This window comes from Podarcis muralis, chromosome 6 (assembly GCF_964188315.1).
Source record: "Podarcis muralis chromosome 6, rPodMur119.hap1.1, whole genome shotgun sequence".
Lineage (NCBI taxonomy): Eukaryota > Metazoa > Chordata > Lepidosauria > Squamata > Lacertidae > Podarcis > Podarcis muralis.
In genome coordinates, this window is record NC_135660.1 from 17,173,274 (window position 1) to 17,183,484 (window position 10,211).

Sequence of the window (10,211 nt, forward strand, 5' to 3'; positions counted from 1 at the left end):
TTCAAAAGCACATCAAAGTGCAAGTAGATAAAGAGCTACTGCTCCGGCGGGAAGGTAAACGGCGTTTCCATGCGCTGCTCTGGTTCGCCAGAAGCGGCTTAGTCATGCTGGCCACATGACCCGGAAGCTGTACGCTGGCTCCCTCGGCCAATAAAGCGAGATGAGCGCTGCAACCCCAGAGTCGGCCACGACTGGACCGAATGGTCAGGGGTCCCTTTACCTTTACTATTAAACCATTGTTCAGGATTGGCTGCAAACCAGGTTGTCAAACTGATTGAATCGCATTTTCCAACCAGGATTAAAGCGGCCATTGTAAGTATACTTTGTTGGGAGCAAGTCCCATTGAACTCAGGGGCCTTCCAAGCAGATACGCATAGGATTACATTGTCACTGTTCCATCTATTTCAAGCAAACCACGGTTAAGGCAGCTTTTCAGCCTCTCCCAATTGCTCTTGCTTGCAAATTGACAGTCAGGCCATATTGGTGTTTTCCTGTACAGCCCCACTTAGACACAAGTTAATTTAGCTGAGAAAGGTACACCTGGGTTAGTACCAACACAGCGCACCATGGTTAGTACTAACCTGGTTTAACCATTCTTTCTTCACCAGGACATAGAAGATTTCAAATTTTAAAAATGCAGTGTTGCTGGGAAAGCTTATGTCAAGTGGCTTCAAAACAGCATTGTCTTCCCAATCTTCTTTCTCTCCCCAGTTGTTACAGGAAATAGCCCAGAAGGAGAAACCTAGCTGTGCCCCATATCGAGGGCTTGAGGAATTCTTTACAAGCTGTGAGCAAGTTATGATGGAATCGTTTCCTTCGCCACGTGCAGGCAGGCAATCGCCAAGCCGTGGCATTTCATTTTCAGGTAGTAATGCAGAATCAAACACCTGTTTCCATGCGTGTTGCTTACTGAGCACATTGGCTTTAGGGCATGGTAGCCTCAGTTGCATATTTAAGTACGCAAAGCATCCTTATCTGGATATGCCAGGTCTAGGACATCATGTATAAGTGCATTTGGCATAAGCTGGTGTAACTGCCATACTGAGAAGGCGCAAGGAAAAGATTGTAGCAGCAAAACCAACGAGACAAAAGCATGTCATTCTTTCATGCTTTAAGTTGTAAAGCTGTGTTTATCACACTTGTAGTGGGAAACGCAATTATGTAAGTCACCTGGAAATGTCTTGATTTTCCTCTCTGAAGCAAAGCTTTGATGAGGCCTGTTTTCCCTTAATAACTGTGCATTAAGCTCTTTGGGAAATTATTAAGGAGCCATTAGCAGTCATAAATCAGTTGCTTGAGTACACAAGCTAATTGTTAAATGAAAATTAGCAAGCGACTTACTTTCACTCTTCTTGGAATGTGTTTGTATTTTGCTCTCGTACTCTTCTGAAGTGAAAGTTAGGATCCAGCCTTCCCAGATCACTCTGGCTTGCAGCCTTGGAGGGATCCTGCACTGAAGGGTTCAGCTATGGCCAGGGACAATTCTCACCAACTGTGCCTGCCACTATGCGCTTTATATTTAAAGACTGTTCATAGATTTCACCTGGAGACACTGTTTGATGGCAGGACAATGTTATACCCAGTGCCCCAGAGTTTCCATTCTAATCCTCCAGGCACAATTCAAAACACTCATCTTGTTCTGTGAAACTGCTAATGACTGTGCCCTTAAAATGTTTTTGTTTAGGCAAACCTGTCTAGATGTGGAGAAATTATGTGTGTTTTATTTCTTTTTAGCTACTGTTTATTCTAATCATCTTTCAAATATTTTTAAATACCTAATTTTAACTGTTTCGTATTGATAATTTCAATGTTTCATTTTATACTTTTGAGATTAGAGATTTTTATTTTTTACAACCAGGTAACATATAAATTTTATTAAGCAAATAAAATAAATAAAATTTCTGAAAGACCTTCATCCAATCAAATGTTTTTAATTTGATCTGATCACCTGCCTTTTAACAGACTAATCTTAATTAACAAATAATTAAATGTGCATATTAGCAAAATCTCAGTATAGGTGCTTGTGGACATGTTTAAGAAGCAGAGATAATTTAATAAACTATTAAGTCCATATGCAGCAGTAAAGGCCCCCTCTTCATTCTTTATTACATAAATCAGGAGAGCCTCTAAAAATTAACAGTTTGTGGAATGAAAGTCACCCTTGTTCATTGATGCTGGTGCCATCAATTAATCAGCTAACAATCTTCTAGTGGACTGATGGTGGCGATTAAACCAATCAAAGCTTGATTGGTTGGACACAATCAAAGCTTGCATTTTTTTCTCTCTTCCCCACCCCTCATTCCATCTGTTGTCTTTGTGCTGTGTAAGTCCCATTTACTGGAATTAGACCTCAACTTGGCACACAGAATTGTAGAAGGTGAAGCCTTAGCTGTGCATGGAAGCAAATAGTTGGGGAAACGTCATCTGTTTTATTTCTGTGTGCCAGTTTATTGCTAAAGGCACGGGATCAGGGAAGGAAGAGGCAGAACTCCTGTAAAGTATGAACTGCAAGTCCTGGGAATGGAGTGAGGACCCAGTGCATGTAAATAATCTGTGTGGATGCCAGGGGCGTACGAAGTGGGGGGCGGAGGCGGCGGTCCGCCCCGGGTGCCACTCGGGGGGGGGCTGTCAAGATGGCCCCTGCCTCCCCCCAGCTGTAGAGCGACCAAGGGCACACACAATCAGTATGGGCGCAGCTTGCGCAGTGTCCATACGGGCTGCAGCTCTCTCGCACCGTCCGTACGGGCGTCTGTACGGGTTGCCTCTTGCACGGCGACCGTATGGGATGCTGCGCATGCGCCACCGGGTGGTTCGTCCCGCCCCGGGTGCCTGAGAGGGTTCCTCCGCCGCTGGTGGATGCGTTTAAAAGCAGGTGTAATCTGTCCAACCAAATAATGCTTAAGAAGAAAATTCTGATTATGGGAATTAAACACCTACCTTTTTCAACTCCAGGGTCTCAGCAGTGGATGAGGCAGTTCAGCTTAAGTGAATGTGCTGATGAGTCTGTAGTGCAAGATGTCTTGGAAAGAGAGCTTGGCAGACCATCAAGTAGACTGGGAAGGCAAAGCCCAGGTCCAAGAGCTTATCGGTCGAAGTTGTCCATCGGTAAGAGCCCTACTTAAAACGCATGCTTGCACGGTGAAACCAGGACGAAGTACATCCACTGTTGCTATTCCTGATTTTCCCGGGTTCCAAAATGTGCAGAGCACCTCCATGAGGACTAGAGGCTCCTTACTTCAGAAATTCACCTTCCAGCTCACAGAACAAGAACTGAAGGGAGTAGGAGGAGAGCTGTGTGTGTTTGTGTGTGTAATTATAATGACGAATTTTTTTGGGGGGTGGAGGCTTAAGTGCTTGTATAACTCCTGAATAAAGTATCTAGATTTTCTTCAACAAAGAAAGGGGATTTTGATAGATTTTTTATTAAAAAAATAAAATATGGGTTGCAAGAGTTCAAGTATTGATAATGTCATATTTACTAATAGTAAACTCCTATGTGGAGTTTGGTATTATTTGAATTTGGTATTATTGGGTTGAAAACAGTACCACCTACACATAAGAGGATGGGGGGGGCCACAAAGTTTGCAGATATGCAAAAAACAATAATACTTTGGTTGAAAACTCCTATTTTAACATATCACAGAACAACATACTTTTAATTTTCCTCCTGCCCCTGCTACTTCATGACTGTATGTGCAAGTATGATGAGTTTTCATGCTTTCATTTTTTGGGGTTTCATGTTAAAAAAAGTTATATATAATTGGGCCATCAACATTACTTCAGCCTGATTCCTGTCCAGACTGAGGTGGTTTCTAGGTCTGGGGATGCAGTGCTGCTTAGTGTGCTTGTAAACACCCTTTGGACCCATGCTTAATGTTTTCTAGAATAGGGAAGGACTTTTTATGCATATCTTTAGAAAAGGAAATTTTTGTAGTAGGTCTTTAACAGCAAATCATTCTCACATTTTCAGAAAATGCTTCTGCAAGGCCCCTTTCTGCAAATATTCCTTTTTGCAGAACCATCACACCCACACTTCGCCCTTCTTCAGTTCTTCAGACAGGATCCGAAAGCTCAGCTACCTGGCCTTTATCCCGAGCAGCTTCTGAAATTTCAGAAATTGAAGGCATTGATGTCACCGAACATGATGATCCTTTCTTGGAATACAGTACTGATCAACAAGCCTTAGCAGATTTAGAAGACGAATGGCAAAGTAATGCGGGTAATTATGCAATATCATTAAACTCCCATTCTGAAAGATGTATTTTTGGTAGCTTGATTATCGGTATAGTCTGCGTTTATGCTCAGCTGGATGTTTTTCATTTTCCCATATTCTCTGGATTATAAAGAAGGAAGTCCACAATATTGGGACATAAGCAACAACACTTCTCTGATTCCCTGATCCCCAGGCAATCATTGGGTGAAGTCGGGCAGGCACAAACTAAACATACCCAACTCCCTCAACTGTTCCTTATAAGGTTTGGTTTGGACCCTTGATCATCTTGCATGATTACTATTACTATTACTATTACTACCCCTGATGTGGACACTGTACTTCTGTTGATGCAGCCTAGAGTAGCATTAGCATTTTTGCTGCTGCATCACACTGTTGACTCATGTTAAGCTTGTGGTCTACTAAGACCCCAAGATCCAGGTGTCTCCCATCTTATATTTGTGCAGCTGATTCTTCCTGAATAAGTGTCAAACCTTACATTTGTCCTATTGAAATTAATTTTGTTAGTTTTGGCTCAGTTTTTGCCCTCTATGCTCCAGCCAGACAAGCAACCAACACAATCAGAGTTCAAGGACGCCTTCTAGCCTGGCAGGAGCGCTCGAGGAGAGTGCAGAATAAGGCTGGTGAGGGGTGTGGCTCAGAAGGTTGTGTGGCCTGTGGAGAGTCCCAAGGGCCAGATAGAAAGATCCAGGGGCCACATTTGATACCCAGGCCTGAGGTTCCCCTTCTCTGGCATAGCATATTGGAGTTATACAACAATCGGAGCAGTCTGCGTAGGGCTGCTTGTGGAGGGTTTAGAGGACCCTGAGGCAGGGGCAAAAAGGGGGGCTTGTAGAAATGAATTGGAATAATAAAGAATAGAGAGGGTTTAGCGATAGGCATGGGGTATTAGTGAGCAGAAATAGCAAGCGGAAGCTTGGACGGGGACCAGTTCATACATTGCACATTCATCACTCAGTTTTAGCAGAAAGTGCAGATTACTTCCAATGAAAAATACTGTGTGCTCTAGAATCAAGTCTAGAATATACATTAACACTCACGACAGGGATTCTCTGTAGCGAAATTCAAATCCCACAGATGGGATTGTTTTGAACAACTCATTGGCCCACAACTTGTTGAATGTCTTAAATGGAATCAAAACATGACCATCCTGCCTCAGATTTTGGGTGACTCTCAGATGTACTCAGTGTTAGGAGCTTGTCCTACACTCGGGTAGGACCCTGGCAGAGACACATGCCCACCTGGCATGTTCTCTCCCTCCTGGTCAATCGTTCGGGAGCTTCAAAAGCTTTCTTCAGCCCGAACATCACAGGGACCGATGCCAACAGACATCGGCACACTTAGGGACCTGCAGAGTCTTCGCAGTTGCATAACAGACCTCAGCAACTCAGCATTTTGGCTAATCTACTTTATTTACATATAAACAAACACGGAGCACTGCAACATGGCTCCCTCTCTCTCTAGCATCAGGCAGCAAAGAGGAAAAAACAAAGGACAATAGTCCCACTTCACGGAACACAGTAACACAAACATCCTGTCTCGGTCACTTCCCACTCTGTGGAATCAAAACATACACCGTCATGTGAAAGACAAAAATCCCATGACTGCAATCATGGAGCAGGAATTCTAACACTCAGTCCCCCATGCAGTTTCCACAAGATGCACAGCAGCTGTGCCTACCCCTGTTAATCTGTGCTGCAGAGTGCAGACAGGGAGAATTGCAGGATCAGTTGGAGCGATGCCTTTGCTAGCATTTCCAGTTTAGCACTAAAGCACTGAATGGGCAGTGTGGGATGCTCTCATAAGGGTATAATAACAGAGGCAGGTGCTATGTATTATGAACTATAGTACTATGGACTTGCCCTACATTGGAGAGTTTCTAGCAATATTTTGAACTGTTATACCCCTCCCCCAGTTTTAATACACAATATGTCACATTTTGATGGCTCTGACTGTTCTTTCTCATGCCATGTGAGAATTGCAGGCACCTTAGCATTCCTGTTGCTTGTTACTAAAAGAAAATACTTACAAAATTTCAGATCCTTGGGAAGAATTCAGTGACTTAAGCTCTGGAGACTTCAGTAGACATTCAAAGGGGGCATGTCAGAATTTCCCCGAATTCCTTAATAGCCATGAAATAAACGACTACAGTAAAGGTGATGCTATAAGGTGAGTTAATCTTGCCATTAACTTTTACAAGAGGATAAGAGAAATGTAAAAGCCAAATCCAGCATTTCACATTCTGTGTAACAGCGAACTTTCCTTTATACGACGCATGTGACAAAATCAAATCAGAATTCTGCTTACAAACACTAGGGGTCTGCATGGTTTGCCAGAAGAGTCCTGCACCCTCTCATCTAGGTTAATTTATTTTTCCTAATTATCTGCTAATATGGCTTGTTTCTCAATTATCAGCTCATCTCCTCTTCACTGAGAAGTGATTAATTATGCAAGATTTGAAAGCATTAACTTTCCCCAGCTTTTGTCCTTTTTTTAAAAAATAGAGCCTAAAAGAGAACCCTGTTCAGGACACTTTCTCATCCTGCTTTTTCAAAGCCTGCTATCTCCCACCATGGGGCTTTTTCTTGCCCCAGACATGTAAGAACAGTAAGATCGCCTCCAAGCTTCACATGTAACATGCAACATGGTTCTTTTTTTTGGGGGGGGGGGGCATGCAGGCAGCAGAGATTACATTCTTTAGAAAAACAGGAAAAAAATTTTTTTGACTGTGTGGTATGTTGAGCTTGGTGTATCAAGTGTACCCAACAGAGATGTGCACCAACAATAGGCAGAGCCAGCTAATTTTGATTTTGCTCCCAACATCCTGCATGTTCAGTTCCACAGTCACTATAAACATGGAGGCTGTGGAGGAGGCTGACAACCATTGCCACTCCCTGGATTGGTTGTAAGTCAGAAGGTAGGCAAAAGGGCCTGGATATAGCTCAGTTGGTAGAGCACAGGGCTCTTAATCTCTAGATTGTGGGTTCTAGCCCCACGTTGTGTGAAAGATCCCTGCATTGCAGGGTGTTGTATAAGATCACCATTGTGGTCCCTTCCAATTCTACAGTTCTGTGATTCTATGAGGGCAGGTTCTCACCTTTTTTGCACTATACCCTAACATTTGCAAGTGGCTTTTGTTTTTAGTTTTGCGTTTTACTTCCTGTTTTATATTTGGCAAATAACCAAACAATTTAACCCCTGTGTTGCAAACAGTAGTCAGTAATATCCAAGGCAACACGATGACCAAATACAGTGATACAATATCAGTATACACTCTTTATATAATATGAAATATATGAAATCACCTAAACAGAAAACTTATGAATCTCTGAAAGTCACAAAATATGCACTCTTAATAGATTCTCTTGAAAATATAAAACCAAATAAGTCTCTGAAAGTCTTTGAAGACTATGCAAGTCTCTGAAAGAAGCAATGAATCAGATTCTTATCTGGTGAAAACAAGCTTTCTTTATGGTGTCCAACGCTGCCGAAGTAGTTCGCAAACAGACGTTGTGAACAGTGATTCCGGATATGTTTGGCAAAGGCTTTAAAAGAATGGACGGAACAGGACAAATAATTTCCACTTTCCGAAACAGTAGGTGGTCTGATCTTCTATGCCAATCCGAGAGTGATAATAGGTTGACTCTAACCAAGTCATAATCACAGTAGACCTTTGGAAGTCAATGGGCATGATTACCAAGCCCAGCATTTCAGTGGTTATCACTTGAATGGATGCAAGCCACTGGGTTACATATCTGTTTTGCTTCATTAATCTTATCTCTGTATCAGGAACTTGCTTGCATTTGGATTTCTGGAAACGAAACAGCTGAACCTTTTAATTATGTTTTATTTTTAGAGTTTATGACGAAAGCCATACAGACGATGAGGAAGACAAGAGGGACAAGCAGCAGGTGATAGATCTGCAGTGAAAAACACACACAGAAACACACACACACACAGAGGAATCGAACTTGATGTACCCTTCTGCTTCAATCCATATAAAATCATCAGGCTGAGGCGCTTATCTCCCCAGCACGGCAGGTTAACTGAGCTGATGTGAAGACAAATCTCAAATAAATAAAATGCATGTTGATGCAGAAAAACAAACAGAGAGAAACGCGTTTGGGCTCTTCCTACTTCGCTACTTCCATTGTTTTCTCCTTTTATATTTGTTCAATGCATCTGTACCTTGCTCTTCAACCAGAAAAGCTCCCAACGTGGCCAGCAAATCCGAATAATAAAAACACAAAATTATGTGTTTTCCTTGGAAAAGATGAATTAGGTTCACCCGGGCCAAGCAAGAGGAGGAATGGTGTATTGTTCCATTGTAACAATTTTTAGTTGCTGTTCGCTGGAGAAGGTTTGTGGCTATAAGGCTTTCTGGTTTATGGAGATAGCAGCCTTGGTGGGAAAGCTGCAGATTCCAGCTGTATTGTATGATCAGGCGGCTGGCGTGGCTTTGACCGTTATGTAGCAAGTGGGGACCTGCTGCAAAATGTTGCAGTATTCCTCTCTCTTCTAACAAGAGTGCTGCTGTTCAGGCTCTCAACTCTCTGGATCTTGTACTCTTGGAAGGAAAAACCCAGGAGATCTTCCTTATTCCTAGACAAAACTTAACGGTGAGCCCGGCCTTGGCTGGGGAGGGCAGGGTATAAATTATTATTATTATTATTATTATTATTATTATTATTATTATTATTATTACAGTATGAAAATTGAAAACAGTCCTAGAACATCAACACAGAACAGTACCTTCAGATTGATTTGGTATCAGTTTTTTTAATACCACAAAGGCAAGATTGGCTTATACAGGCTTAGCTGGCATGGCTTCACCCACAAATGTCCTTTTTTGCTGCTATCCTTCCTGAGCAGAGGCGGGGCTGGAATGGGTCTTCGGCAAAAGAGGGTCGTGGCAACTTTAAAGGGCAACAAATTTATAGCAACATTTTTGGTGAACTATGGTCAGATGCATGAAGTGGTCTGTAGTCCACAAAAGCGTGTGCCACAATAAATTTGTGGTGTCAAAAGACTTTGTGGTTTATACTTCATGGAGGGTCCCCAACAGGCTTATAGGAGTGGTGTGGGCCTTTAGTGAACAGGCATCATCACCATAAGTCCTGGTCCCCCAGAATTGGCTACACTTTTATGGCATCTTGCCTTGGAAACGTGCTCCACTGGTGATGTGTTGATTCATTGGCTGTGTCTCATACCCTTGAAAAATGTAGAAAGTGCACTGAACAGTACTGTGAGAGAACTCTAGAATCAAGAATCACTTTAATCTTTGCAAATACTAATACAAACTAATTCTCACTTTCCTTGGTAGTTTCTGTGTGATCTTAGCTCGCTACTAAGTTAATTCTGTTTTCTTTTTGTCAGCTTTTTTCCTGTCAGTGATGCCCGACTTCTTTTAGACCTATCATTAAAAATAATAATCATTGCTGTCACACAAGGTCTGTCGTACGGTTCTTGTTGATAAGTGTTTACCCTCTTTGCATCTCTTGCAGTAAAAACGCAACTTTTTATGAACACGTTAGAAGAGAACAAAGACCCCTTTTAACTAGTTTTTGAAACGGGGATGGATAGTAGCTGTTCCCTGTTAATTCAGTCATTAACCTCTCCCAGATTACTTCCCTTGGCTATGCTGTCTCACTTGCCACCCACTCATTATTGCTGTTTATACAAAAATTATGGCTGCTTTGGAAATTAAAGTTGTTGATAACTCCTGCTTATTTTTGTTAAGCACTGCACTGTCAATACGAACGTGAGGGAAATTCAGTTCGAAGTCTATTCAGAACTACATGTTTAGACTTTCCAAAAATGCACCTATCCTCCCCAGATTCCAGATTTTCTGAATGTTTTCTCCAGTCGAGGAATGTTTGCAAAAACATATGTGGAGAAGGAAAGTGTGCCTAAAATGCATTTATTAGTTAAAATAAGCATGGGAAATGTAGTTTCTGCTTGGTGGTATTCAGCTAAGTTT

At 42.1% G+C, this 10,211-nt stretch overlaps 1 protein-coding gene across 5 annotated transcripts in view; it reads left to right on the plus strand.

Annotated features, from left to right (window-relative positions):
* Positions 1-9,956, plus strand: part of ZBBX (zinc finger B-box domain containing) — a 47,323-nt gene extending 37,367 nt beyond the window's left edge. For 4 of the 5 annotated variants that reach the window (XM_028731470.2, XM_077929796.1, XM_028731472.2 and 1 more), the window contains exons 16-20: positions 712-865; positions 2,953-3,105; positions 3,971-4,219; positions 6,271-6,400; positions 8,088-9,956. In XM_028731470.2, coding sequence (XP_028587303.2) covers positions 712-865; positions 2,953-3,105; positions 3,971-4,219; positions 6,271-6,400; positions 8,088-8,160 — 759 coding nt within the window. In that variant the 3' untranslated portion in view covers positions 8,161-9,956. The remainder of the gene's footprint in view (positions 1-711; positions 866-2,952; positions 3,106-3,970; positions 4,220-6,270; positions 6,401-8,087) is intronic. The other variant, XM_077929797.1, reaches the window with a different exon arrangement.
* Positions 9,957-10,211: the final 255 nt, after the last annotated feature.